Source organism: Mesoplodon densirostris, chromosome 4 (genome assembly GCF_025265405.1).
Source record: "Mesoplodon densirostris isolate mMesDen1 chromosome 4, mMesDen1 primary haplotype, whole genome shotgun sequence".
Classification (NCBI taxonomy): Eukaryota; Metazoa; Chordata; class Mammalia; order Artiodactyla; family Ziphiidae; genus Mesoplodon; species Mesoplodon densirostris.
This window is the reverse complement of record NC_082664.1, coordinates 116,692,338-116,706,831: the sequence shown is the minus strand read 5'-3', so window position 1 is coordinate 116,706,831 and position 14,494 is coordinate 116,692,338. Positions and strand designations below refer to the sequence as shown.

The 14,494-nt window shown below is 34.6% G+C and overlaps 1 protein-coding gene across 1 annotated transcript in view; it reads right to left on the bottom strand.

Moving 5' to 3' along the window:
- Positions 1-1,228: 1,228 nt before the first annotated feature.
- The window catches only part of IREB2 (iron responsive element binding protein 2), a 50,020-nt gene continuing 36,754 nt past the window's right edge, over positions 1,229-14,494 (bottom strand). Inside the window, exons 14-22 of the mRNA XM_060096943.1 lie at positions 13,769-13,853; positions 13,240-13,396; positions 12,803-12,927; positions 11,055-11,159; positions 10,816-10,958; positions 8,198-8,345; positions 7,985-8,107; positions 5,033-5,218; positions 1,229-4,323 (exon numbers count right to left, since the gene is read on the bottom strand). Coding sequence (XP_059952926.1) covers positions 4,213-4,323; positions 5,033-5,218; positions 7,985-8,107; positions 8,198-8,345; positions 10,816-10,958; positions 11,055-11,159; positions 12,803-12,927; positions 13,240-13,396; positions 13,769-13,853 — 1,183 coding nt within the window. The 3' untranslated portion in view covers positions 1,229-4,212. The remainder of the gene's footprint in view (positions 4,324-5,032; positions 5,219-7,984; positions 8,108-8,197; positions 8,346-10,815; positions 10,959-11,054; positions 11,160-12,802; positions 12,928-13,239; positions 13,397-13,768; positions 13,854-14,494) is intronic.

Genomic DNA, 14,494 nt, shown 5'->3' with positions numbered 1-14,494 from the left:
TCAGAGACAACACAATTGTCATTACACAAGCAAATTCTGTGGGATTACGTATACATCTGCTTCTGCAATAAATGTTCCATTTTTGTATACTAAACACAAGCTTTATAATCTGATATTTGGGAAAACTTATCAGCCAAACAACTCACATCAAATTAAAACAAGCTGAAGCTAAACTAATTTATAATTAAAAAACAAAGGTGGCATCAAGTGAAAACCATAAACTAAGAAAATGCAACACTGGTGTTGCACTAGGCTTCCTCAAAAACTCTGGATATTCAAATATTCAAACTATCACCATGTGTCTGTGTTAATATTGTAAAGCAAATAAATCTTAGGATACTGAATTGGAATCCTGAGAAAACTAATAATGTACTAATTTTAGTTTATGAATACCAAATTTTAGTAGATTTCAATTACTCATTTAGGTTGCTATTAAGAGTGGGAGAAAGGGCAGATATTTTTAGATCAGTGGGCAGCTGACCATACTTACAAAACATTACTTTAGAGGCTCATGGCCCTGGCTCCCAGCTCCAGATGACTTGCTTCAAGAGAGTGCTGATGAATAGCCAGTGGAAGGAGAAGTGACACCACCAGCTGGTCCTAAAGCATAGAGGCTCATGAAAACATAGCACCTCCATCCTGCATCCATCAAGAAAAGGCCCTTTCCTCCTGTAATACACAACTTTGTAGCATGAGATGAATTCAGTCCTAAATGTTCACTTTAACATAAATTACCTCCATAAAAAAAGATCTAGAGTATGGAGGTTATGTTCAGGGCAACTTGTGGAGGGCCCAACTTATTCATCAGAATGGGTTGCCTAGCACAGTCTCCCATCTCTTGAATGTTCAAGAAAAGGTCACCCAGTTAGATGTTATTTAGACAAGGGATCCTGCTTTGGGTGAGAGATTAGTCTTTTCAACTCTAAAAATGTTATTCCATGAATCTAAGTACCTGTTGGAACAACCCTTGAATCAAGTTCAACTTTACTTATTGTTTCCTCGAGGCTATTCCTACTGCAAACTTTATCTTGGTTTTCATTCTCATTTTGGCAGTTATATTGGGAATAACTAATGTCTGAACATTTAACTAACATGTTTGAAGAGAAATTTCTGGATGGTATCCTATTTCTTTTTAAGTTATATTTTATTTTTTAATTACCACAAAATATTTTATAACAAGAGTCAAATATGTGATAATACAATTTTCTTTATTAAAAATAATTTACAGCATCAGTAACATATACACAATTGTCATCAACTGAACTTTGCCTCCAATATATTTCTATACAATACTTAAAATTATTGAACTTAAAACTGTTATACTGTTTTGTTGGCTTTAAATAATAGACAATGATTTATATTTACTTAAGTGAGATATATGGTTTCATAATTACATACCATGTGTAAAATTGATAGAAACATCAGCACTATCACACTTTAGGGGAAAAGTCACTAAAGAAGACTAAGTCCACCTCCTTCCCCTCTCTTTTATAACTCCAAATCAAACTAAGATAGGGTCAACATCCAGTATCTTAGCACTTTCTCCTAAACCTGAAGGCAAAAGAAAGGTGTCTTTTAATTCAACCACAGAAAAATGTCAGTCAAATAATTTCTCCTCATCCTCTCACTCAACACTGAGAAGGCGAATGCACACAACACTGTTACCATATATGCAAACAACTAGAATTCTGATTTAGGTCTTAGCTGTACTTTTTGTCCTTTAGTACCACTGAATTTTGATTCCCAGTGAAAAACTGAGCAATTTAGTGAAAGGGAGTCTAATACCTCTCATTCAAATGTCAGCTTGGAGATAAAACAGGAAGTAACAACTGTCATCTTGGAAACTTTTTAAGTATACTAATGGCAATTCAGTGACTGGACGACATTTTCAGCGATTAGCAACCCAAAGGCATGAAATATGTCAATGGTATGTAGCATAATGTTTCTTAAAATATAACAAAAATGCTGCTGTTGATAATGACCTTTGAAATTGTACTTTCAAAGTCACAACACTAACTTCCTTCTCTAAGGGGCCTATTATACTTCCTGCCACAATATCTGTGTATTTTTTTAGAACACAAAATTATCCAGATATATTCAACAAAGGAGATAAGTAAAACAATAAAAACCAACAGGGGACACATTTTTGCAAACACAGAATTTGGCTGGAGGCAGAAATATAAGTATGCTCTGGGACATACATCCATGACTCTCCTCACAAATTGATAGCCATTGCTTACCAAGCTTTTTGGTTCATTGTATATAAGCAAGAGATTAAGAGAACCTTGATTTTGTTCCTGAAATACAAGATCTGCTTGTATTATTACTGGACTGGGTAGACTGGAAATATAAATGTTTAATTCATAGCTGGCTAGCTCTAACATCTCTTCATCTCTTCATCTCCTAGATGTGCTGTTTATGATGATGCCCAGGCCTCTGCCCGTAGGTTACGTATTATATTACAGTATGGCTTAAAAATAAAACAGATGTTTTCCCCACACGTAACAATCTGGATTATCATTTCTTCAAAGCCTGTAACAGATATTTTAATGTTCAACTTGTAAATTCTCCATCCCTAATTCATGTTTTCATGTAAATTAAAAACATATGCACTGACAAGTACACAGCATTATAAAATATCAAGAACACAATGTGATTTGAAAGTATCAAAGAAAATATTTATAAAAAATTTAAATAAAAGGGAAATCATTTTGCCAAACTCTAGTCCATCTAATTGTCTAAACACATATTTGCAGAATATTTTCGAAAGATTGTATGATTTGATTATGTGCAAAGTTCTCAGTGGTCTTTACCCACTGGTTTGGTAATTTCAGCATTTTAGCTTAAAAAAAACAATTCTTTATTCTGTGCAATGTGAGCTAATTCTGAATTGCAGTAACTTAACTAGGTCATATGATGATCTCCATGTGGGAAAAAAATCACTACAATTAACCTTTTGCCTGCTAAGTTTAATTTCTTAATTTAAAAAAAAGGTATAGGACTTTTTGGAATTAATTATCCAACCTTTTTCTTAAAAGTTGACAAACTTCTTGTTGACATAACATTTGATGTGATAAACAGACATGCAAATAGAGAAAATACAGTATTCAGACAGCAATAACTTAAGTGTTTTACCCTGACGGTTAGCAAAAGCATATATAATTAATAGTATCATGCATCCCAGGTAAAATGATTCAAAATGACAGGAAATCGATTTAAATAATTAAGAAGTAACCAACATTTAAAAAATGTTTAGGGTTGAACAACCATATAATTTAGGGTGGATAATTTAAAAATCTAGAGGAAATCATGTTAGCGTTTAATGATTAAATAAAGTTCTCTTCAGCAACCATAAAAGAGTGTGGACTTTTAGTTAATAATACCTAAAATATTAGGTTATAGGAAGTTACAGTATCACACAGAGTGAGCAAAATAATCCAATTGATATAATGCCATCTGAGGCTTGCCAGGGTCACAGTAGCAAATTACTGAAAAATTAAGGGCTGCATATGTGATACATATTTTCACTGCCAATACATGGTGCTACGCAATCAATTGTATTCTGTAACAGTCCACCTTCTGATGTGGAGGAAACCTTGGCTGGATTGGACAGAATGATTGTGTATGGGGCAGGTTCTATCCCTTGCAGTTAGACTGAGACTGAGGATAACCCTGGCTTATATTACAAACTAAGAATGACAACTATGTGCAACTCAGTTCTGAAAAGGAACGAATATATCTGAAAATCCACTTATAAATCAGATTTCACCTTCCACAATTTTAGTTATCTGGCTTGTTATATTTCAATCTGCTACTCTTAAACCAACAAACAGTAGTATACAGTTTTATAGGTGCAAAACTAAACGAAAGACTTCAGGAAGGTTACTCATATAAGAATCTTTAACACAAGTTCAAATTCTGCCTTTATTTACAAAATGGTCTGATAAAATATCCCCCCATACTTACAGGCCTCTTCCACAACACACTTCACACGCTGATTTTAGCAATGTTAATAGCACCATTCGTATATTATTTAAAATCAAGAAGATTTCATTTCAGTCACTACATTGATTCATAATCATTTACATCCATGGATGAGATAAGTGAGCATACTGGGACTATCTGCAGCTCCATGGTAAGGATTCCTGGGTCCAGCACAAAAGGCTTTGTTTGCAGTTACCAGTTATGAAAGGTATCCATGGTGAGTAGATACTATGAGAATTTTCGTGCCACAAAGTTTAATAATCCTCCATGTTTGAACAATGTTATTTCCACATCATTTTCAAAGGAAGCAATCACGCTGAATACTTTTCCAGTGCTTGTCTTTAAACAAACAAAAACATCTCACATGAGTGGTAAAATCTACAAAGTTTTACTTAGTGGTTAAGACCATCTGTCTTCATATTCAATGACTATACTCATATTCTCTCTGAGAAACATTTCTCCTGCTTGAAAACACCTAAGATACCAAACTACAGGCTTCACAGCTAAGTAGAAAAACACGTTATTTTTGTCCCTAATTCTAAATAACAAGCATCGTATCACCTAAAACATTAAATCAAATGATTTAGATTTTGACTTACTAATTAGGGAAGTTGTTACTCATGTTCATTTTATGTTAAATATTCATTGCATATAATATTGCTACTTTTTCCTTTTTTCTTGGTTGTAAAGTCTGTGTTACTCTAACCCTGAACACTCAATTTTGGCTTCTCCTAAAGTGGTGTACGTGCCTGGGATAAAATTAGATCAGGACAGAGAGCTTATAACGAGGAAAAGGAAGTTAACGTGTGTAACTGGAAGTCCATGTCTTCTTTCTGGACTAAGTATACGGTGTTTTTTACTTTTCCTCGGAGAACGTCAACTATATTAACATCAGTTTAAGTACAGAGAAAACAGAGCCTTCTTAAACTACAATTTGTTCACTAACTGACATTAGTATGCAATTTACAGTAATTGTTTCTTACTCAATTTACAACCATCTATTTAAATATATAGTACACAATCATATATTTGAGAATTTTAGATATACCTTTATATTTAACGTAACTCCAGGAGACAGTTCTTCAGGAAATGTTAAAGAAAATGTTTCTCTGCCAGAGAGGCCCAAAGAATCTGCATTTTCTCCTGGAAGGAACTGAAGTGGAGCTATGCCAATTCCAATCAAATGATCTTTGTGAATTTTTTCATAACTTTCAGCCAAAACAGCTTTCACACCCTGTAACAAACATGCATTTTATTTCCTCCATTCATCTCTGAAAGTTGCTTTACTGAGCATTTTAAAAGGAAAAAAATTCTACTTTTGGCTTTTCTGTAAAAACTTTAAACCCAATACCCCATACTAAAAGGCCAGTGTTATATCAAAGTATTTAAAGAAATCTTTTATAGTTTATTTTTCTCTAAGTAGCTCCTTAACTCCTTCTAACTGCCCCTTGGCCACTCCAGGGTTAAGTACTGCCAGTGCCTACCATATAGTAAGCACTCTCTATAATTGGGGGCAGCTGCTTTAAACTCAAAAAGGGCTCAGGAGGATTTCTGTTTAATTATGGTAGATCTAACATATGTGTTCATCAACACTCCCTTTTAAATTGCCACTGAAATAAAAGAATAAAGAAGTGTAAACCCATAGCAACAAAGGGAACAGGATGTGCAAATTCTATAAATATTTAGAAAACAGAGACAGGTAACTGACTTAGCAGACAATGTTGAAACTACAAACTGATAAACTGAAACTAGGGTGATACCAGTAAGATTTGAGTCAATTTGCAACAAAGAACCTAGAAAAGGCTTGAGACTCAGAGGCATGAGTTTCTCAGAACACTGGGATACTAGTTAGAAGTCTATAAAAAGCAGTAAGATCTCCAGCTCAGTTCCCACTCAAGAGAGGAGGCTATTCTCTGGACAAAATCAGCTAAAGACCCATGTTTCTCTACTTTTTTTCATTATTATCCTCCTAAGGAGTTTTAGAGATTTCCCTTCTAATCACATCTTCCTCCTCATTGCCCACCCCCCAAAAATTTAATGTCACAAATATACTGTGTATCTGTTTTTATATGTGTATCTATACTTCATACATAAAAAGAGTAAGATTTTGTTGCACCCCTTGGGAGTGCCATCATCCTATAGAGGATGGATGCTCTAGGCTGAGGAACACTAGGCTCACGGGAAGTCTGGGTGAGAATACTATCAGAAATGGGGGGAGTAAGTCTGTTTCTTCAATGGGTCTCACTGAATGGCCCAGAGAAAGTATTTACAGATACTAACATATAGGGTTATCTCAATGAAAAAGGTAGCTTATCATTAGTAAGGCCCACTAACAAAATGCAGCTCACAACTACAGCTTGTAATCAGTTTTTTAATGTCTAACTGAATGGACAGCTAAGGATCAACAGCTATATGAGGAAAGCCCGCAACAACAACAAAAAAAGCTAAAAAAACTTGAGGAAAAAAAGGGAACCTATACCTATAATTAATATTCACGATATAGACATACCTTGTTTTTACTGAGCTTTGCAGATACTATGTTTTTTAACAAATTGAAGTTTTTTGGCAATTCTGTGTCAAGCAAGTCTACAGGCTCCATTTTTCTAACAGCATTTGCTCACTTCAAGTGTGTGTCACATTTTGGTAATTCTTGTAATATTTCAAATGTTTTCATTATTATTTTGTTATGGTGATCTGTGACAAGTGATCTTTGATGTTACTATACAACTTGCTGAAGGCTCAGATGATGGTTAGCATTTTTTAGCAATAAAGTATTTTTTAATTAAAGTATGTACATTTTTTTTTAGATATGCTGTTGCACACTTAACAGACTACAGTGCAGTGTAAACATAACTTTTTATATGCACTGGGAAACCAAAAAACTTGTGCAGCTCGCTTCATTGTGATAATCACTTTCTTGCAGTGGTGAAGAACCGAAACTGGAGTATCTCTGAAGTATGCTGGTACTTAAAATTATTATCTTACAAAGACGAAAGAATTAGACTTATTCCCATAACTCCTTAGAGTATTTACATTTTAAGGGGGAGGGGAATTAAAGATTCAAAACAAATGACGTTTGTATGATTATAATAGCTATGAGGGCTGTATTTTGACCAGCCTTTTCAACAACTACAATTGTAAAGAGAAGCACAGTGTGAGTATGAAATGGTAGAGAGCACACGTCACAGGACTATCTCTCCAACAGATCCCCTATTTGCTCTTCAACAAGGAAACAGTCTCAACAGAAATGTCTTCCTAGCAGACAGCCAGGGACCAATATCACCTATTTGGAAAAAGATAAAAGTAAAATGTGGCCCAGTATCTCTGAGTCGTTAACCTTTGATGGAGCAAATCAGAGAAAAGTAAATGAAAAGGGGGCAAGTAAAACTACCAATGGGGGGGCTTCCCTGGTGGCGCAGTGGTTGAGAATCTGCCTGCCAATGCAGGGGACACGGGTTTGTGCCCCGGTCCGGGAAGATCCCACATGCCGCGGAGCAACTAGCCCCGTGAGCCACAACTACTGAGCCTGCGCGTCTGGAACCTGTGCTCCGTAACAAGAGAGGCCGCGATAGTGAGAGGCCCACGCACTGCGATGAGGAGTGGCCCCCACTTGCCACAACTAGAGAAAGCCCTCGCACAGAAACGAAGAGCCAACACAGCCATAAATAAATAAATAAATTCTTTAAAAAAAAAAACAAAACCTACCAATGGGTATAAATAATTATTATTATAAAGCAATAATTTAAGACAGAATACCCTTTCCCTCTACCACATTTATTTTCACAAATACGACTGATGTAAGTTTAATTAAATTCAGAGTATTAAAATGCAACTAGATTAGTACGACGTATTATATAAGGTCACTTAAAAACACCCACAGATGAGATCCAAGTAGGCATACAAAGTCTAAATGAACAAAATGAACTTTGACAGGATGTTACTGACAAAAGGGAATACTTAAAACTCTTTGAAGTTTAAGATACAATTTAAGAATCAATACCAGCAAGTATGGTCCTTTGGCAGCCCAATCTCTTGAATTTCCTGAACCATATTTCTTCCCTGCTAAAATAATCAGTGGGATACCTTCCTTCTGGTACAGCTCTGCAGCCTCAAATACATCTAGCTGTAGATTAAAACAAACATAAGAAATTTTAATACAAATTTTGATCTAACTTAGTTAGCAACTGCCTAAATACTCTGTATACATCCTTACCGTTTGTCCTGATGGAAAATGAACTGTTTTTGGAGCTGGTTTTCCAATGAACTTATTAAAAAGCTTGATATTTGCAAAAGTGCCTCTTGTCATCACAGCATCATTACCTCTTCGGGCTCCATAAGAGTTGAATTCACGAGGGGTAAGGCTGCAACAAAGTTATGAAAGTTAGTTTTTATTTTAGATGGAAAATAATCACATTACTAAATTGTAAAACTTACTCATAAATACTTTTTTATTATGGAAAATTTCAAGCATGCACAAAAGTAGAGAAAACAGAACAGTGAATGCCCAGGAGCCTATCACTACTCTACAATAATCAATTCATGGAATCTGTTTCTTCTCTTATCATCCTCCATTAGACTGTTTTGAAGAAAACTCAGATATCATATTTTAACTGTATACATTTCAGTATGTTTCTCTAAAAGATACGGACTTAAAAATACTACCTTGTTACAAACAAAACCCTCCGAACTTCTTAATACCAGCTAGCCAGTCAATATTCAAATGTCCCTGGTTTTCCTATTACTTTTTTAGTTGTTGGTTTGCTCCAATCAGATCCAAATATGGTTTATAAATTCATCCAGTTGATCTCAAGTCTTTTCTAATCTATATGTTCCCTCTCCTTTTTTGTCTCCTCTTATACTTTATCTAAAGAAATTAGGTCATTTGTAGTGTAGTTTCCTATATCTAGACCGTGCTGACTGCATCTCCACAGTATCATTTCATATGTTGTTCTCCCTCCTGTATTTCTTGTTAACCAGATGTCAAATCTAGTGACTTGACAAGATTTGGGTTTTTAATTTTTGCAACAATGCTGCATAGGTCTTACTTCCATCAGGAGCACATGATACCCAGTTTTCTCTTTCAGGAATGCTACCAGTGATTGATCATCATTGTCTAGACTGCATTAGGGACTGCAAAATGATGATACTCTATATCTTATTCCTTCTTCATTTTTTAGCTGGAAAACTTCTATGAAGACAAACTTTATTGATGCTCAACATGTCCCATCTTTGAGCAGTGACAGATTCAAGTTGGCTCCTGAGACCTTTTGACAGAAAGGCTGGAAGTTAATTGTAGTTTGGTGGGAATTAAAACACTCTTTGGTAGTCTCTATAGCTCTTTTGCTTTTGGTATAAGACATCTAGAATCATCTTGTATATTTTCCAGGGCCAAACCTGGAATCAACCATTTCTCTAAGACGAAATGGTTGCTTGTCCTAAGACTTGGTATTTAGACACCATTATCTGTGTGCTATGGATATTCATTGCTACTGGATTGGTTACTATATAAATGACCTTTTAGGGACATGAGAAAACTGAGCGTAAGCATCTCAAGAATCAATAACCAACTTCCATCAGTCTCTAATTTGGTCTTTTATGTAAAGACAACAAATATTCTTCTAATTTAAACATCTTATCTCAGGATGTACATTTAAACACTGTACTTCAGGATGGAGACGGAGAGGGGTTTGAGTGTCTTTAAAAATAAAATTTTTAACTGACAAAAACTACGGTATTAACTGTGCTAAGAAATCCATATCAGCAATTACAATAAATACAAAAATTGTGTATTTGAGAGAAGTGGTGGCTTTTTCTTTCGGGGGGGGGGGTTGGAATCTTTGTCACAATTACGACCAAGATGGAAATCACCTTTTAAAAAATATTTGGGAGAAATAAAACTTATTTTATTTCTCACCACTATGAACAAAAGCCGTGTGTAAAACAAACTGATTTATCTTCATCAAATTATACCAAATGGAGTTGCTATTAGCAATTTCTACCCAAAAGTGTTTTAATTCCCACCAAACTACAATTAACTAGAAAATAAATTCAAACACAGATTTCACAATAGCACTAATGAGATTATAGTAAGAGCTATGCAGTATTACATGTCAAACCAAGCTATGTAGCACTGATTTTTATAAGATATTTCAATGAAAAGTCTTATCATTTGCATAGTTCAAGCATCAAAAAGCTAATCAGGCAGCAATACCACAAATTCTACCTTTAGCAAAATTTTGTCTCTGGTGTCAAACAGTTCTTTGATAACCGAGCAACTTTACGTTATTCATCACACATAAATGAAACAAAATCTTTCTAGTTTTGGATTTATATATCCTATGTAAATGATCTCCTTTACATTCACATTTATTATTCTTGTGAAATTTTACACTCAAGAAGCAGAAATTCATTGTCTTTTGATTTGATACAGATCAAGCCTAGCCTCACACATGTACATTTTATAGCCCAAAATACACACATTTAAATTGTGCAGTCCAACACTGGAAGATGGTTAGAACCATCAGGCTTTATTTGGTAGGTCAAACCAATCTGACTTTTCAACAAAGTAGCACTGAAAAAGAAAACTCCTGTTTCCAATTAGTTGTTTATTTAATGGACAAGGGCTCAACTTAAAATAGCAATTTCAATTTCTAAAGTTACAAGCAAAAGCAGGTCCAACAGGTATCCCAGTTTTTGCTTAGGTCAAATACATAAGACAGTCAGGCACCCATGATAGCATGTAATTTACTGGATAAAGGAACATGACCAGTAAAAGCCTCTTAATTAATGAGAAAGATAAAACAAAAACAGTCTATAACCATGTACACATACCCTCTGTTTGTCAAATACTTAGCAGCAGGACTACTCCTAGCAATGCTTCCAGCAGGTGATATATGATCTGTCGTGACAGAGTCTCCCAGATATAATAAGACGTGGGCATTTTCAATAGGCTGGAGTGCAACCGGCTCTTTGGTCTAAAAGGTAAAAAATGTTGAAGGCATTTAACTCTTCATGAGGTTTTTTAAACTTCAAACAATTTTTAAAATATCAAATAGTAAAAAAGTACTTACAAGCTTATCAAAAAATGAAGGACATCTGATATAAGTAGACTTTAAATCCCATGGAAACAAAACTGAATCTGGTACTTCTAAAGAATTCCACCGTTTATTCCCCATCTGTGAATATGGTTTTGGTTGATAAACCAGAAGAAAGATAAAATGGAGTCAGAAAAAGAGGTTTATGAAAATGAGGAAATTAACATAGTACTTAGGTTAGAATTAAAAAAAGAAAATAGGCCTCATGCATTTGGAAAGAAAGCTAAGATACTGCATTCTATAAAATTATGACATTTTTGGACTGAATTGATAAAATTTGCTCATCGAATTCCAATATAGAAGATTTTCAGGAATGCCCTAAGAGTTAAGTTTCAATACAAACTGAATGTGAAAGACTTTACAGAACCCCAGAACAGCTAAAGAATTTAGAAAGATCTAAACATGTTGCTTAACTTAAACAAAACATTAAGTGTGTTTTGGGGTATACTTTTAATATTTAAGGATATTATCATGGAATAAACCTTTTTTTTCCCCAACATATTTGTCCTACATCACTGTATTATTAGTCCTGCCTTCAAACTATGTTCAAAATCTCACCATTACTCACCACCTCTACTGCTACCCCAAATGTTCCATGCTATTACCATTTTTCACTTTGGACTACTACATACAATAGGTCCTCCTGACTCTATCCTTCTTACTATCCAATCCTCTTGCCCCAATATAGTTTCAATTCAAAGACAGTGCAATCTTTTTGATTATGACACTCCTGTTCCACACCTTCCAATGGCTCCCCATCTCACTTCAGAGTAAAAGATTAAATTTTAATAATGGCCTAAAATTCCCTATGTAATCTGGACATCATTTCCTACCACCATCCTTCTTACTTCCTATGTTCTAGTCACACTGCCTTCATTACGGTTCCCTCCTTAAGGCTTTACACTGGTCCCTCTACCTGGTAAGCCCTGTTCTTTGCTCAGATATATGACTAACTTGTTCACCTCCTTCAAAACTTTGCTCAAATACCATGTTTTCAACTATCCTATATAAAACTGCAATCTACTCCACAAATTTTACACAATTGGTTCTCTTTACCCTGTTCTGTAATTTTCTACAGCACTCATTACTTTTTAACATATTGTGTAATTTACCTAATTATTCTGTCTACCGTTTACTATCTGCCTCTCCCCTTGAGAACTTTGTGTTTTCTTCACTGATATATTCCAAACAGCTAGAAGAGTGCCTGGCACATACTAGGGGCTCAATAAATATTTGTTAAGTGAACAACTATCATTTTTGCTCTCATATTTATATTCTAAGTTCTTTAAAAAGTGTGAATGTATGTATTAGCTTCTAGATACACAAAACATCTCTGGAACAATGCTTAAGAAACTGACATAACTGGTTGCCTTTGAGGAGATAAAGTAGATGGCTAAGGAATGGGTGGGAGGGAGATTTCAATGTCTGCTCTTGTTTCTTTTGAACTTTGAACCATTGGAATGGTAACAACAAACAAGGGCAGGTTCTATGAAGTGTGTCCATGTTCAGGATGCCAAATATAAATGTTTGCTATACATTTCTAATGAGTAAATAAATCAATTCTGATACTCTTAATTAGAAACTAGAGATTCCAGATACAAAATGTCACTCACTGTGTATTCAAAATAATGTAATTTTAATTTTGATTCCATTCAGAAAGATACATGAAATAAAGAAACACTGCCACTTTATTAAACCTTTTAAGAAACAAATGAGAGTCTTACCTCTGTCTTCTCTTTTAATGCTTTAAACATGGATAATACAACATGTCCTTCCTCTATCTGATGAACTTCTTCTCGACTAGGCCAAATATCATGTAGGTAAATATTCCTGCCAGTAGGGTCAGTACCTGGTTAAAAATTTTTCATATGAAATTTAGTATAAAAAGTAACTCCCTCAAAATGTTCACATCTTTTCAAAGACACATCATAGAAACCAAGTATATTATTCAACAAGAGTGCTTCAGGTGTAAGCATCTGAAAGAACTAATTACTTGCACATTATATATTCTTCATATGAATCAAAAATTAGTAATGCATCATGATAAGATTTTCTGAAGTAATTCCATAAATGAACAGTCTAGGAAACATTTCAAAAGTACAACTTTTGAGGAAAAAAAGTGTGCGCAGGTATATATGTATACATATAAAGGAAAAGATACCTAAAGGCTCTGTCTGGAAATCTATATTCACTGTGCCTGCTATGGCATAAGCTACCACTAAGGGTGGAGAAGCAAGATAATTGGCACGAACACAATCACAAAGACGACCTTCAAAATTTTTATTTCCAGATAAAACTCCACAAGTAACCAAATCACCCTGAAAAAACAAAAAAACAAAAAACACAAATGAATATATTCAATTCAAGAGATGGTACAAATGTGGATAATCACATATAAGAAATCTCAAATATTACACTTCTGAGGGCATGATAACCAAAAGCATTATTTCCAATTATTAGGTACAGAACTATCAGTACTGTAAATAAACTAAAATAATTCCTTACACTATTAAGGAATTAGTTCAGGGTTCTAAAAATGACTTCAAAGAATCATTTTATGATTGATAGGTTACTCTTTCCAAGAGATGCAAGGACTACAGAAGTATAAATACATTAATATATAATTTTGATAATAGTGAAATACAGTTAGGAAAAACCATTTGGATGTCTTACTGATCCACACAGTTTACCTGTTTTACTGCATTTAAAACTGCTTCTGATAAGGGTGCTGTATTTCCCACACATGTTGAACATCCATAGCCAACTATTTCAAATCTGCATTTCAAAAAATAAATGTGATTGGACAGAAAATCACAACATTTGTAAAGAAAGGACAAGTCTTATCTTTCATTTCCATCACTGTAGTAAGATTGCTGAAGAGAATATTCACAACACACGAACCTTCATCAACATGTTCATTTCACAGCTTTTGAGCAATCAAGTCTGACCCTCAGGCATGCTATCTGTACTGAAGGCAAACCTCTGAAGAGCCCTGATACTTAGGACACTCCCTAGTTAAATTTGGTTAACTAAGTCTGACACAAAACTTATCACACTATGCAAGAAAATTCTTCAGATACTACTCGCTAGGAATATAACATGACCATTCAAAAAGATAGATATTATACTTTCCTCCAAAGGGGTTTAAACTGTCAAATATCAAGAGGACCTGGCTGCAACAATCCGACCAAAGGCCCCCAAAGAGGCACTGTAATTGGGTACTCTGATAGGAGTAATCTTTTAATTCTCAACCAACTAAACCCAAGAAACGATCCTGACAAAAACTCCAAGATGATATAACTTAAAAATTACAGGTATAATCCTCAAAATTACTTTCAGCTGCTCTTCTAAACAAAGAAAAAAACCTAAAACTTGGCAGGCAGTTTTGCAAAAGAATTGATTTACATAAGACACTA